At 34.0% G+C, this 17,013-nt stretch overlaps 1 protein-coding gene across 8 annotated transcripts in view; it reads right to left on the bottom strand.

Moving 5' to 3' along the window:
- The window catches only part of MYO9A (myosin IXA), a 312,362-nt gene that overhangs the window by 192,793 nt on the left and 102,556 nt on the right, over nt 1-17,013 (bottom strand). For all 8 annotated transcript variants that reach the window (XM_053656781.1, XM_053656780.1, XM_053656783.1 and 5 more), the window contains 3 exons: nt 13,269-13,395; nt 5,528-5,617; nt 1,346-1,462 (listed from right to left, as the gene is read on the bottom strand). In XM_053656781.1, coding sequence (XP_053512756.1) covers nt 1,346-1,462; nt 5,528-5,617; nt 13,269-13,395 — 334 coding nt within the window. The remainder of the gene's footprint in view (nt 1-1,345; nt 1,463-5,527; nt 5,618-13,268; nt 13,396-17,013) is intronic.

Raw genomic sequence — 17,013 nt, 5'->3', positions numbered from 1 at the left:
GAGAGAGACAGCTGGCTGAAGGGAAGGGGGTTGGGGACTGGGTAAAAAAGGTAAAGGGACTGAGCAAAAAACAAAAAAAACAATAAAAACCCACTGCAAAGACACAGACAATAGTATGGTGATCACCAGAGGGAAATGGGGGTGAGAAGAGGTAGAAGAGAGGTAAAGGGAGGATAAATAGTGATGGAAGGAGACTTGACTAGAGGTGGTGACACAATACAATATACAGATGATGTATTATAGAACTGTATACTTTAAACCTATATAATTTTCTTAACAATCACTCCAATAAATTCAATTTAAAACAACTGAATATAAAACATAATATTCTAAAAGTATAATAATAAGAAAAATAGTAAGTTAGAAATACTTTTCAAGACATACTAGGTAAAAAAAATTACAAGTTATAGCCCTGGCTGGTATAGCTCAGTGGATTGAGCACGGGCGTGTGAACCAAACAACCGAGGTTCGATTCCCAGTCAGGGCACATGCCTGGGTTGCAGGCCAGTTCCCAGCAGGGGACACACAAGAGGCAACCATACATTGATATTTCTCTCCCTCTCTCTTTCACTTCCCCTCTAAAGATAAATAAATAAATCTTTAAAAAATTACAAGTTTACAAGTTGTAGACACAATACAGATAGTGTGGACGAAAGGGGTTCTGTGGAAAGTAACCTAACAAGGTGATCTGCTCGAAAATTCCTAACTGGGCAGGTCATGGCTGAGTACTCATGCCCCAGGCCTAGCACCTCTTTAGTGAAAAGCTTTAAGCCAGCCTGTCCACTGTTCTTGCGCACTTAGGTTAAGATACCTTTGAAATACCGTAAGTAATACCCCTCCAAGGGGTGTTAACCCTCAAGAAAGCATATAATCTCAACCATCCCGCTGCCTCCTCCCACCTTCATGTCATCTTTCTTATTTCCCTTCTAATTTCAAATGCATAAAAGATACCCCAAAAATGCTATACTCCTCAGCATTTGAGATCCCGTTGTTCCCGGGCATATGCTGCCAGTTTGGCTCAAATGATCCCATAAAAATTCTCCACAGGTTTGCACATTTCTTACCTTGACAACAGCATAATTGTATCTTTATGTTTAAAAGCAACACTACATGCACATCTATAGAAATATAAGTACATAAGAAAAAAAATATCTGGAAAGACACAGACTGCAAAGAACAGTTCCTCTGGATAGGGTAGTAATAACAGAAATAAGGACGGAAACAGCAGGGAATACAGATAAAAGATGATTCTTATGACTTTTATATAATTCTATCTTTTTAAGTTTAATCTATTAACCATTTTATTGACACCATTTTCTGGAAAAATATATATATGGATGTGTACCTTGGTATTTTGCTCCAAATCTTTACTATTCAGAAGTGCATGATTAATCCGAAAAACTATCCAGTCAAATAGGGCGCTATATAAAGACTTAGCCATGGAGTTCCTCACTGTCACAGCCTGAAAAAAAAGAAAGGGTTAGGAGTACAAGTGAAAATGGCAATAATTTGACTAAGATATAACAAAGTGTGTTTTGCTTTCATTCAAAAAAGAAAGCTCACTATCTCAAATTATAAATTGATTTTGCTCTCAATAGCCTATAATTAAAGTTTTCTATATACACTCATTAACTTGGTTCAACCCAAAGAATCTAGGCTAAAACTAATTGAAAGATAAGGGGAAATGCAGGTCACTCAGTTCAAAACAGTTTTACTGAAAATGTGTATATTTCACCTAGTAAAGAAGGTATACTAGAAAGTTTACAAACAAATGAACCTTGCCAGTTAATGTGGGGAAGACTATTAACAGGCAAAGCAATAAATCTGTTAGCAAAAAGATATCAGCTACCTGCAGAATCCTAGTCAGACTCTTAAAATATTATCATACTAGCACCACAATTATATTCCTGATTGTCTTCAGCTTGTCATTAATAATAACCTCTAGAATTTCTCCATCCCTACACAAAATAACAATTCTTTCATTATAGAGTTATGCAATTTATTTTCCCCTCATTTCAAACTTTTCCCAGTTTATGTAAACTCTGTACTATCTGCTAAATTTTTCTGTAAACCTGAAATTGTTTTAAAACATAAATTCTACTGAAGAAAATTCAACATTTAAAAAGTACTACAACCTGCCCTGGCTGGTGTAGCTCAGTGGATTGGGTGCAGGCCTGTGAACTAAAGGATCACAGTTTGATTCCCAGTCAGGGCACATGCCTGGGTTGCAGGCCACTTTCCAGCAAGGGACACACAAGGGGCAACCATACATTGATGTTTCTCTCCCTTTCTCCTTCCCTTCCCCTCTAAAGATAAATAAACAAAATCTTTTTTTAAATGTTTTTAAAAAAAGAAGTACCACAACCTAAAAGTGGAGCATGTATCTTAGAAAATTTTGTCTTAGCACTGAGGATACAATAATTTATAAATTTATCACCTAAGGACTTATTTGAAAGTTTGTATATTCAGGTACATATTTATATTCAGTTCTAAAGTTTATAGGAAGTAGAGAATGAAGATTAACAAGTTGACTATTTTACAATCCCAGTTTCTCCCCTTACTCTGTGTGACCTTAGTCAAATTACTCAAACTCTTAGGCTACAGCTTAGGTTTAAATTTAAATTTAAATTTATGCACACACAAATACTAGCTAAACAACTACCAAAGAGAAGACAGGTATCAATTTTTCACCTTTAACATTATCAACTCAAAAATAATTTTAAAATGTTTACAAGTTCTGAAAAAGAAATGTGGCCCTAGAATTCTGAATTTAGGCAAGTTACAACAAAGCTGTCTTTAAAATATCAGTAAAATCACAGAATATATAGAAAGAATTTCCATTCTATTTCTCCCAGAGAGAAAAAGGGGGAATAAAGATAATCTAATCATATTCAGCAAAAGTAAAACACTTTAAAACTAAATAAATAAGCATAAGATACAAAAATAACAAGAATAAGAAAACACATTGGTTATCACAATTTAGATGGGTTGAATATTTTTAGCTAAAAGACAGACCTTCACATTAAATTAAAAACTAAAACCCACGTCTTTGTGGCTTATAGTTAAGTACTATTTTCTTAAAACATAGTCAAATAGAATCCACATTTACCAAAGTATGCCAATACCTATTTATCCCATAACTCCCAATATTATATACTTTCAGCCTCTGTTCTCTGAAATGCAGTCCTGCCTATCACACCTTAAATCTCAATAAGCCCAAATTAATATTTTCCCACGGAAATAAGACCTCATTAGTGTCTCCTATCTCAATAAAAACAGTACCAATATAATTACAATTGTACGATCCAGAAAATTAGGATGGATCCTTGACATTACTTCTTCCTCCTTACTTCCCAGTAAGCAAATTGCTGCTGGATTTTATTGATTTTAGCATATAAAATTTTCTCATTTTAAATATATTCATTTCTATCAATATTTCACCATTCTAGACAAAGCAGGAAACATCCTTCTCCTCAGTACCACTACAGCCTCCACATTCACTCTTGTCCTGTGTTTTCGAATCCTAAGATGACCCTCAAGACTCCCACCTCCTGGGGTACATATTCTGTATCACATGTACAGAACTGAAATGCGGGCAGGACTATAAATATGATGGATTTCACTCTCCACATTGTCTCATGTTATATTACAAAAAAGTGAAGATTACAATTTAAAGATTTAATTATGGCCCAATATCAGTTGATATTTTTAGTTAATCATAGGAAGATTATCCTGGGTAGAGCTGACTTAGAGAAAAGTTCTTTAAAAAAAATGATTTGCCCCAACTGGGTAGCTCAGTTGGTTAGAGCATCACCCCAATACACCAAGGTTGTGGGTTCAATCCCTGGTCAGGGCGCATACAAGAATCAACCAATGAATGCATAAATAAATGGAACAATAAATCAGTGTTTCTCTCTCTCTCTCTCCCACCACCCACCTTCTTCTCTCTCTCACACACAAAAAATCAGTAAATAAAAAAATTTTTTAAAAATTGAGTTCTTCATCTGAGATTCTGCTGGTCTTGAACAAGCAAACTGCCATGTTGTCAACAGGACCACATGGCAAGAAATGGCAAGTAAACTCTAACTGCTAGGAATGGTCCCAGACATTCCATAGAAAGTAGATTCTCAATGTTACAACTGCAAGAAACTGAATCCTGTGGACGATCTGTGAACTTGGAAGAGGATGTTAAATGTCGGATGAGATCACAGCCTTGACAGACAACTTGGCTTCACCTGGGAACCCTGAGCCTAACGCCTAGCTAACCCATGCCCAGATTTAGTAATCCATGGCAACTGTCAGATAATAAAAATGTATTCTATCAAGTGTCTAAGCCTATTACATACTCATAGAAAACAAATATATGCTCTTCCAAATGACTCTTTACACATCTTTTTTGTTTAAAACATTTTAAGAGATTTCATTGCTCTTCAAGTGAAATACTAAAATCCTCATTTTATACCTAATGCCTAGCACATTACTGAGCACAAAGGTTTCCAAATATTTCTAAACAAATAAATACACTACACAAATGTAAATAAAAATAAATCGGAGACTATAAAAACAATCTTAGAAAGTTTGAAGTAAAAAATGTAAATAAATATTTTATAATGAAAAACGCTATTAAAGAAAATAGAAAAACAGTGACCATTTACATTAAAAAAACTTGGGTTTTTTCCATTATTTAGAAAGGGGCTCTCAAAATTGGAGACTATTAAATATGACATAAGATACCTGACATAAGGAAGAAATGCAGATTTGTAGGCAGTTAGGGGGGACCCAAAAAAGTAGGATAAATAAATCAATGTCAGCCCACAAAGCATTCCCTACAGTTCAATCACTGTTTTCCCACCCCTGTGTATTCTAATCTCATATTGCTATCCTGTTCTTATAACTGTCATAGTTCGATTTCTTACCACTTTAATAAAATTACTGTATAAAATAGATTCCTATTTCTATATACCTGATTAGTACAGTAAGAATAATGGCTCACTATAGCAAAAAAAACCACCTCACCTTATACAGATAATATTTAACACCATGAGACTAGGTAAAGTAATCTAAATAAGGAATATAAGAAGGAAAGACAAAGACTGTTGTAGGGCACCCCATCCTTCAAAGGTCAGAAGGAAAGAAAGACTGAACAGGAAAACTGAAAAAGTAAACCAGGCGAGTACGATTTGCCAAGAGAAACAAAACTGCCTCAAGAAACTGTAATCAGTTAGGTCAAATACTACTCATTTATAATTCCACCTACCATCAATGCACCCCATATTAATAACATGAAACCTAAGAATGGTGAACGGATTAAGATCTTTTTAAAAAATGAAAGCCTATTGCTTACTATCACATTCAACTTTAAGTTTCCAAGTTGAATCTAAGTTCACAATCAAATTTCAAGACCCCAGAAATATTTCAGTCAATACTTCTTTCTGGTTGTTATTTTCATTCTATTAAGAGAAACAACACAAACCCAAACTTCTAAAAATGTTCAGAGTATTTCAATCCAAAGAAAACCTATTCATACCTCTGCCAGCTTGTATGGTAAAATAAGCTTCTCTCCCACTGTCACAGTCTTCCTCGTAACTAATGCTTCAAATAGCATCTCTTCTTTAACCTACAGAGCAGAAAAGTAAATTCAATATGTGATACATGACAATGGTTTGAATTAAGCCACATAGAGAAAAAACGAGAGCAGCAAATATAGAGAAAAACGAAAAGAATACACTGGGAATTATAAATACTGGCCACAGGGGAATGTTAAGTGCCCCACACACTCCACTCCCCCCACTCCCCCAAAACAAAACAAGGGGTAAATAAGACAGATGGGTCTTTTTAAATCAGAGTTTTCTCTGGTTATAATTTTTTTAAAAAAATGTTTCGTTGTGCAGAACATGGAAAATACAGACTAGTACAGAAAGCATTTTTAAGATGATCAACCATAATGCCACAACCTGGACAAAAGGAATGAACAGTGACAGTACATCTTGAATTCCAGGAAAATTGCAATGAGTACTATTTAATGTTTCAGATGTTTATTTTTATTTACAGATGTTAAACTTTAAGATAAAGGTGATGCTTCCTTTGTTCTCACTCTCTAGAGGCCAATACTATCATAAATTCAGCATCATTCCAGTTCATATATTTATACATATATACATACATGTTAGATGTATTCATAAATTTTGTATTATACTGTCAAGTGTATTTAACTCTTATCTATATGGTATCATATTCCTATGTTTCTGAAATCTACACTGATAACTTAGATCAAGTGTATTCATTTTAACTTATACAGCATCTCACTATATTATTTCATTACCACAGTGTGTGATCCATTCTACTTTTAGGCACTACTGTAATTTACGATTTTGCACTTTTTGAAAATAAACTGCAGTAAATATTCCTGCATATGATTTCGAGACTTCCTCTGAAGTAGCATACATAAAAGTGGAATTACCAGGTTGTAGTGTACATGTTTTCAGCTTTATAGGAATATTGCCAAACTCCTGTACATAGTTTTTGCCAATCAGCTGCCTCAGCAGCAGCACCGAGTTTCCTATTTCTTCAAACTGTGACTATACCTGGTATTCTCGGATTTTTGATTTTTGCCACTCTGGTGAGCATGGTAAAACAAGGGTATTTTATAAAAGCATCTATACATAATAAATTTTTTCATAAAATTTTATGTAGGTAATGTAAAGTATTTCAAAAAACATAAGACTACAAGGAAAAAATGGGTTACAAAACAAGAAAGTGAGGTACTAGTCAGGAGAGTCCCTGACATCAGCAATTCATGACAGATCTATCATCTTTTAAAATATGACTGCACCCTAAAGAAAATATACCTTCTTCTGACCAACCCTCAAATTCTAAAAAATAAAAACAATTTGAGGCACATTACTTTCACAAAATGTAGTAAAACTAAATGTGTACAATTAAAAATAAAACCTGAACCTTTTATATTATATATTTTAAACATTTTGACAAAATATATTAATAAATTACACAAAAATAAAAAACATATGATTAAAAACCATTATTGTTATATTGGAAGGTATATTCCCAACTTAAGCAATTATTATTAAAAGTGGACGTTTAAAAAATAAATGCTCAATGCAGTAGTATCAAGAAATTTTTCTATAAGAACAAACAAATGGCAACAATGTGGAGCAAAGGTTACTTCCATACACTTGTATATACTGGTACAACCACTGCAGGGTCATTTGCCAATATCAGTAAACCTCCACATGTGTATATACTCTAACACGAAAGTCTACTTTTTAAATTATACCCTAGAACAGCGATTTTCAACCAGTGTGCCACAAGAATTTTCACAAGCATGCGATACCTATTTATTATAATGTTAGGAGTACTTAGCTCTCTTCCCTTAGACTGTCAAATAAAAAAATGACAACAGCCAACCCGACAATAGCTATCTGGTGTGAATGAATCAAAATTACACCTATTTTTTTTGTGTGGTCGGATCAGCAAAGAACATATTTTTTGGTGTGCCAAAGAATTTTAGCAATTAGTTTGTGTGTGTCATGAGATGAAAAGCATTGAAAATCACTGCCCTAAAATAATTCTCACACGTTAACAAAAAGACATGTACAAGAATGCCTATCATAGTGCTATCTATAAATAGAAAATTAAAAACAACTTCAATCACCACAAAAACATAAATTGTTGTATTTTCTTCATATAATAGAATTTTAAACAGCAGCTAAAAATAAGTATCTAGAATATATAAATCAGCACTGAAAAATTTCAAAAACAATATGGAATGAAAAAGTCAAGTTTTAGAATGATATAGTATGATATTTATATAAAGTCTGAAAACATGCAGGTAAAAAACCATATATTCTTTGTAGAAACATCTATCTATTCTGAAAATATAAAAACAAGAATGGGAATGATGAACACCAAATTCATAATAGTGTTTATTTCTGGTAGGGACAGAACAGAGAGTGGGCTTCAATTATATGCAATAATTTATTACTTCTGTGGGAGTATAAGTATATAGGTGTTAAATATATTGTTTTCTATGTATTATGTGCTGGAAACATTTCATAATCTAACAGAGAAAAAAGAAAAGATGTTAAAAGAGAAATTAATACATAAAATGGTAGAATTGATAAATCTAAAGGCCCATTATTTGAAAATAACACAAACAGAAAGCTAACACCATAGAAAAAAAATTTAATAGTAACAAAATATTTACAAAGAACACAAAATAGCACATCATAAACATTTAATCAGTACATGACTTCCTATAAAAACATGAATTGTCAATATTAATTCAAGTCAGACTTGAAAATCCTAAAAAATTAGTTAACAGAAGATGAACTGAAAAAGCACCAAATATGGTTACAGGCTGATATTTCTCCAATCTTTGTGGAACATAATATTCACTGCTAATTATATATATATATATATGTTTACTGATTCTAGAGCAAGAATAAGGGGGGTGGAGGGAGGAGAGAAACATCGACGTGAAAGAGAATCATGGATTTCTTGCTTTCCATAGGGGATCGAACCCATAACTTAGGTATGTGCCCTGACCAGGGAATCAAACCCCCAACTTTTTGGTGTACAGGATGACACTTTTAACCAAATGAGCTACATAGGCAAGGACTAAAAAATCTTTTTTATTTGTTTTTATCTTTTAAAAATTTTTTTCAATTACAGTTTACATTCAGTATCACTGTTTATCAGTTTCAGGCATACAGCATAGTGGTTAGACAATCACATACTTTACAAAGTGTTTCCCCTGATATTTCCAGTACCCTACTGGAAATATTATTATTGACTCCATATCCCCTATGCCGTATTTTACCTCCCCGTGACTATTTTGTAACTGCCAAATTGTACTTCTCAATCCCTTCCCCTTTTCGCCCAGTCCCCCCAGCCCCCTCCCCATGGGCTGTTTTCTGTATCTAGGAGTCTGCTTCTGCTTTGTTTGTTTACCTATATTGTTGTTTAGATTCCACATATAAGTAAAATCATATGGTACTCGTCTTTCTCTGACTTATTTTACCTAGCATAATACCCTCTAGGTCCAGATTCTTTTCTTAACTGCAGAAAAAATTATAAAAGGATGAAGAATACCCAACTCAATTTAAGGTGTTGGCTTAATATTGGCACTAAAACCTGATAATGATCACACACAGATTTACACACTATGCACAATCACACAAAACACAACTAATTTTGCTTCTATTTGATGAACATCCTAAGGAAAATACAACTGAATTCATGATATATAACTTTCTAAATATTCTTAGTTGTATGTAAAAATTTTTTTAAAGATTTTATTTATTTATCTTTAGAGGGGAAGGGAAGGCAAGAGGGAGAGAAACGTCAATGTATGGTTGCCTTTCGTGCATCCCCTGATGGGAAGTGGCCTGCAGGGAACCGGCCTGCAACCCAAGCATGTGCCCTGGCTGGGAATCAAACCTCGATTGTCTGGTTCCCAGGCCCGACCTCAATCCACTGAGCGACACCAGCCAGGGCTAAAATTTTTAATATAAAAAAAAACTTCGAAACAAAATAATGAGCAATGGGCTCGATATCTGATCTGTATTTCTCACAATCACCTGGCTGAGAAACTGATACATATGTTAAATAACCATTATTTAGCCCCGGCTGGTGTGGCACACTTGGTTGGAATGGTGTCCTATAAACTGAAAGGTTGAGGGTTTGATTCCTTCTGAGGGCACACACCTAGGTTACAGGTTTGATCCCTGGTCAGAGCACTGATGAAGCAACCAACTAATGTATGAGACAGCCAATCGATGTTTCTCTCTCTCTTCTAATTCTCTCTAAAAATCAATAAGCTTGTCCTTGGGTGAGAGTTTTTTTAAAAAACATTATTTATATTGTTTCAACAGGTATTAATAAAATATATTAAAAAAAAGAGTCCTAGCTGGTGTGGCTCAGTGGATTGAGTGCAGGCCTGCAAACCAAAAGGTTGCTGGTTCGATTCCCTGTCAGGGCATATGCCTGGGCTGTGGGTCAGGTCCCTAGTTGGAGGCATGTGAAAGGCAACCAACTGATGTATCTCTCACACACTGATGTTTCTCTCCCCCTCTTTATCCCTCCCTTCCCCTCTCTCTAAAAAAAATGGTAAATAAATAAAATCTTTTTTAAAAAAACATAAATGTGCTGAAAACTAAAGTTTTTGGTAATGGTAATAGTTCTAATATCTCACAGTGAAAATACGATCCACAGTTACCCACAGCTAATCTACTGGATCTTGTTTGCCTTAATAATTTCACAATTAGCCCTGGTTGGTATGGCTCAGTGGACTGAGTGCCAGCCTGCGAAGCAAGAAGTCGCTGGTTCAATACCCATCAGGGCACATGCCTGCACTGCGGACCAGGTCCCCAGCACAGGGTGTACAAGAGGCAACCACACACTGATGTTTCACTCTCTCTTTTTCTCTCCCTTCCCCTCTAAAAACAAATAAATAAAATCTTTAAAAAAATAATTTCACAATTATCCATCCCAAAAAGAACTTAGTAAACAAAAGATTCAAAATATTCACTGTTGCCTTGGGTAACTACAAAAAGTAATTTGAAAAATAAATAAAATTAACCCATTATTTAAAAACATATTTGTTCTTATAAACAAAATATATTTATCATTGAATTGAATCACTTGGAAATGGGGGAAATTAAGTTAAATCTTAACTAAAGAGTTTTATATTTTGATTAAACCAGTTACTATACCTACCTTTCAATTTTATCTCAACAAAATCCTTAAGATTGCAATTATTATTATCAACTGTAACCAATAGGAGATAATTTTTAAAAATAATTGCTGAGAACTAACTATAAGCAGGATACCATGGTAGGTCCTGTCATATCTTCCCTAGCTCCTCAACTCTGAAGATAACTTCTTTCTACTTATTATCAAACCTACAGGGTCCAGCACAAATAACGCCTTTTTTATTGTAAAGTCTTTTATTACCAAATCATAAGCATGTAATTCTGTAACACTCAAGCACAACATAGGTGAAATGTTCAAATTAAAACTATAGATTATTACAACCATATTATTACTCCCCCAACCACAATGAAGCAAGCATTACTTCTGCCGGACCCTGTATATTCCTGGAACCAGTCCAAACTATATATCAAATCATATTTGCTGTTAACCTACATTCTCAGGATTGGATTTCCCTTTTTTTTTACCAATACCCGAGTTCCTCTTTGAGTTGGCTAAAATTGCCCTTACCAGTCTCTCACCAAAGAAGGAATACTGTACTAGAACCAGAAGCCTTGGTAGTTGTTGAATGCCTGAATTTAATAAACCCACCAGCCGTAATCTATATATTACCACAATTCCAAATGTTTGACTAAAATATCACCTGAAATGCCTGACTGAAACACCATCTGTTCTCTGACCTTCATGATCTTCAAAATCACAACTTTTAGATGCCACACTCAACATCCTACTACAACTTTTTCCCAGTGAGTGAGTTTAGTTTCAATTTAAGGTATTCCTCCCTTCTCCTGTTCTGGTTGCCAGGCTAACTCGTTCCATTAAAGTTAATAAGGGACACCCCAGACAGGTACAAAATCATCATCACTCTAAGGTTAGATGGTTAGATAAGCAAGAAAGAGGCATCCATTTTTCTCAAAAAGCAGATACAATGGACACAAATTAGCAAGCACTTAACTTTCTGCTACAAAACCAAAAATAAACTATGCTAAGTAGAAACTGATGGAGTCAGTTTAGACCATTTGATAAGGTTAAGCCTCAGGAACTGGCACATGAGCCAATATTTGAAAGATGAGTAACATTTTAATAGAAAAAAAAACAAGCTATTCATAACTGCCCAAAAAATGGAAACAACTAAGATGTCCTTTAATAGGTGAATGGATAAACAAACTATTGTATATCCATACAATGGAATACTCACAGCAGTAAAGAGAAACGAGCTATTCTTAAATGCACATTGCTGAGTGAAACAAGTCAGTCTGAAAAGGCTATATACTGTATGATTCCAAATATGTTACATTCTAGAAAAGGCAAATCTACAGTTAGTAAAACCAAGATGAGTGGTTGCCAGGCATTAGAGGAGAGAGGTTGAATAGGTCAAAGGGATTTTTAGGGCAGGGAAACTATTTTGTATGATACCTTATAACACAGGATACATGATATTACCTCTTTGTCAGAACCCATAGACCACAAAGAGTGAATCTTAATGCACACAAAGTTTTAGAAAATTATTTAAGATACTGGGGGATCTTAGGAAAGAATTCAAACCATGATAAGAAAATCTAACTGTATGACAAACATATGAAACAATGTCAATGCTCAAAGAAGTGGGTGGGAAGAAAAGGTACTGACCTAACTAACTCTGAAAATGAAGGAAGTCTATCAAATTAAAGACAGAAGGAAATATACATAAGCACTCTAGCTGATAAAGTCATTCCCATAGGGATATGGGTTTACAATTCTAATACTGTTATACATGTATACTAGAACTAAATAATTAACTAAATGAATGAAAGATAATGGGAGAAAGGTTCCTCACTGTTAGAGTGGGAGTTTACAGATGAGTGAGAGGAGAAGGCTGGAATGATACTTGTAATAAAGGATTAATAAGAAACATCAGCATGACTTCATCATTACATATAGACAGCTACTCAAAAATATTTGTTGGTATATCCAGATTAGCATACACACATATATATATTTCCTTGCTCTATCAGAGAAGAGAGCCTATAAAAAAAAGATACCCCTTTTAAAATAAATCAGGCAAGATGAGAAGTTAGCAGGGAAAACATGAGAAATCACTCCAGAAAAAAAAACATAAGATAATAAAGAACTTGATACGGAAAGATAGTAGGAGACAGTAGGAGATCACGACCTTTGGTTCCTGTAAAATTATAAAGAAAAACTCCTTTTCTCCCCACCCATCCAGATACCCCATCTTCAAATAAAATCTAACCAAAACCTTAGCATGAGTGGAAATCTTAAATACAGAAGAAAAACTAGCAAAGGCCCATTATACAGACTAGAGTGAAATATTCATCCCACCCAGCAAACTGAGGGTTTATGGATATGTGGAGCAAGGGGAGGCAGGGGAGATAACTCAAGGTTGTGGCACATGAAATAGCAAAATTTCCATCTTTTGGAGAAATACTATTAATAAAAAAGCATTAATCTATTTATCCCTACAAAATAGTCACACAAAATAAAAACTGAGAAGTTACTCAGAATTTAAAATGACAATTGAGAATGTAATCACTCACTTCTAACAAATCTGAGACAACAGGCAGAACTTCAGGATTACAGATATCTATGGAGTCGTCCCGGTATGTCTTCTTTTTATAACGAATATTACCCAAATGTAGTATTGCTGAGAGAAGAGAGAAAATCCTGCAAAATTAAAACGAAAAATTACAGCTTGCTTGTGTGCATTCTCTAGGCTTATTTCATCCCCTAAGTTCTAATCAAGCAAATTAACTAGTATAAATGTGTAGTAGTCTTCAGAAAATACAATATATGGGAATAATAATTATAACTAAAATGTATTGAGTATTTAGTATGTCAGGCACTGTGCAAAGTACTTTACAAAACCTTAACTTCAGGACTGTACCTACCAATTGTCAGAAAAGTTGTTTGAAGGAGACTTCAGATAATAACTTATCTGCATCTGCTGTAGTGTTACAAAAGCCCATGCCTTTCTAAATGCTTTTCATCCTGACTGGAATGTCCTCTCCCTACACTGTCTATTTCAGATCTACTAAATCAGAATCTCTCAGGCCTTTCGAATCTATTAACCAAGTAGCCTAGGTTATTTTTTTACTAGTAGTATTATTTAAGAAAAGCTTTCTTACATCATATTATGGTACCCTTGATAAATGTTTTTTTACAAAAGCCTGAGATCATTGGGGTATATTACCTAATATCAGGCTACCTCTGTGAAACATCTACATCTGGACCCTCCTTTTTGTCCTTCCCTCCTGGACAACCAATCATTCCCTCCTGTCTCTAAAGAATGTATGCTCCTCTTTCCAGTCAACGACCAATTCCTCCTCTCATGCTACCCCCACCATGAACTCCAGTTTACTCAGAAAAGTTATTATTCCTTTTTCCTTTTTTTTTTAAATATTAAATTTTATTTAGTTACTTTCAAGTACATTTTTTATCACTCATCCCCCCCCCCCCCCCGTCTCATCTGAACCCACAAGAACTTTCTATCAAAATAATCTCATGTTCACTTCTCTTACTTTAGAAAAACCCATCCCAGATCCTTTATCTTTTCTTTCCCTTCTCATACAGCATTAACTTATATCCTTGTCTTCCCTTTGTCATTCCTTATTTACTAGCATATTCTGACACCTAAAATTTCTGAGAGGTTACCAAGGATTTCCATTTAACTAAGAAAAGTGTATTAAAACTCTATCTAAAAGCCATTCCTGGAAATCCATTTATACACATATTTTTGTGCCTTGACCAGTTTATTTCCTCAGGATAAATTTATTCTGTTTGTGAAATTGTAACTCTATGTTTTCCTAAAATTAGGAATTATTCTAAACAAAACAAAGATACTGATTTAGGGACCTAACAGCTATACTTTTAGAGGTCCTGAATCAACGCCTTAATTTATAGGTCTAACTTCTCAAATAATTAAATATTTTATTGTGATTCAAACAAAATACAAGTCAAATATAAAGGAATAAATCATAAAATTAGTCTGGGTTAAATTAAAGAGAAAAGTGTCAACTTAAACATTATAAAAACTAGAAGCCAACTAACACAGAAACACTAATTCCTGAGCCATTTTTTTAAACTATTTTTAGCCCCCTGGCTGGTGGTTCAGTTGGTTGGAGTGTCGTTCCCACACACCAGAAGGTTGGGAATTTGATCCCCAGTCAGGGTACACAGGGAGGGTGACCCATTAATGTTTCTCCTATTGATGTGTGTATGTGTCTCTCCCGCTCTTTCTCTCCCTCCCCACCTCCCCTTCCTCTCTCTCTAAAAATCAACTAACATATCCTTGCTCACCCTAGGTATGCATGCTTTCAGACGATTATGTACCAATGATATAGAAAACGAGAAGGTAAAAAACAGTTTTATAAAGCAACAGTGTTTAAGATCCATGAAACAGCTTCATGGGCACCAGAAAGTCTTATAATTATATGCAAAGGTTTATGAAAGGGTGAGGATTTAAAAAACTATTTTTAGCAGTAGTTTCTATGGTTGCTAATTACACTGTTTCAGAATTTCAGGTTCAAAAATCAGCACATTAATGTTTTCTCACACACAAATACATAATGGATATAGACTCCAGCAATAAGAAATATATAAGAAAATCAATATACTATAATTCAATATAAAAAGATTAATGAATATAAATAATAATCCCTGTTCTCAATAAGCTTATATTCTTGAATTAGGAAGTAACAATATATAACCATACTATGCAACAGGATATCTTCAAATACAGAAGGCAGAAACAACATACAGTTAAAGAAAATTTCATTAAAAACATAGTGCATGAACATATTCTAAAGCAAATAGATTTTGATTCAATGCCAAAATTTAGGCTGCCTGCAAAGTGGTATTAAGAGGAATTTTTTGATGGACCTGAGTGCAACAGAAAAGGATGTTGTGGTTTATTAGCAGATACAATCACTGTCACAACAGAGGGGAAGAGCAGTACCCATGATATGCCCTCTGCCCAAAAAATAAAAAGTATTTGAATGAGTGAAAAAGAGATGGAATATCATTACTTCATGGAATGTATAAAATAATGAATGTTCGGAATAAAACATAATGTCTTAGACATTATCAATCTAGTTAAAATGCAAAGTTTGTGTTACGAAATATCTAAAGATAATATCTGAGCCATAGAGAAAGATCACACTGAATGTCGGGCCACTAAGAACAGAATTTTCAGTGGTTTCCAGTATTATACACTGTCACATCAAAGTGTAAAAGACAACCCTTTGTGTCTGAGAAGTAAATACTGTATTTCTATCTTACATTATCTTTAAAAAATGAAATTAAGCTTCACTATTATTTAGTAGATAGATTGAGACTTCAGTTCACATGTCAGCCAGGTATTAGATGAGGTAAATTCGGTATCCTGAGAGAAGAGTATGAAGTAATACAGCATGGAGTAATTGACAGGGTACTCTCATTTATTTAGTAACTTTCAAGGGAATTGCAGTTTATGCCCCATTAGTGGGTTTGCATATTTACATATTATTTAGTTTTATCTTGCATTAAAAAAATTCTGGCAAATTATCTGCTAACTGAAGATCCGTTCCAATAATGCAATCACAAACACAAAAAATGGTAAAGCTGGTACTTTTCTACTCCTACTATGAGATTAAAAGTTAACAATATAAACGGATCTAACATATTTATACTAATTCCCTCCTCAAAAAATAGTTTTAAGTTTTACAATTTTTCCCTGAGGAGAATCAAGGTTATTTGTATCTTTAATCTTAAATACATTGTTTTATTTTAAATATAACTTACTTTATCTTTATTTCAACCTTTTTACATTACTATTTTGTTTATATCTGCTACAGTTAACAAAACATGTTTAATACAATAGTAAAGACATAAAGTTACAGAGGAAATACACGGAAAATCATGTTTTACTGATAGGTATGCATGCTTTCATAAGATTATGTATCAATGACATAGAAAACAAGGAGGTAAAAAACAGTTTTATAAAGCAACAGTGTTTAAGATCCATGAAACAGCTTCATGGGCACCAGAAAGTCTTATAATTATATGCAAAGGCTTATGAAAGTGAATTTTACAGAAAGAAGAGCTCCTGCTTTCAACTAAATTTCAAAGTATCTCAAGGAATTTATGACAAAAAAAGCAATTCAAAACAAGTCTGTTAGAAAAATAAATTTTCTAAGCCATGCCTAAGATGGAAGAGGCACTAAATCAGAAAAATAAAAAAAAACTGTTTCAAAGAACCAAGAGAGAAATTTTTGAAACACACATCATAATTTGTTCCCTAATGAA

Source organism: Artibeus jamaicensis, unplaced genomic scaffold, assembly GCF_021234435.1.
Source record: "Artibeus jamaicensis isolate MK-2021 breed Jamaican fruit bat unplaced genomic scaffold, CSHL_Jam_final scaffold_286, whole genome shotgun sequence".
Taxonomy (NCBI): domain Eukaryota; kingdom Metazoa; phylum Chordata; class Mammalia; order Chiroptera; family Phyllostomidae; genus Artibeus; species Artibeus jamaicensis.
Note: the sequence above shows the minus strand (reverse complement) of the source record. Positions and strands in the feature narration are given on the sequence as shown.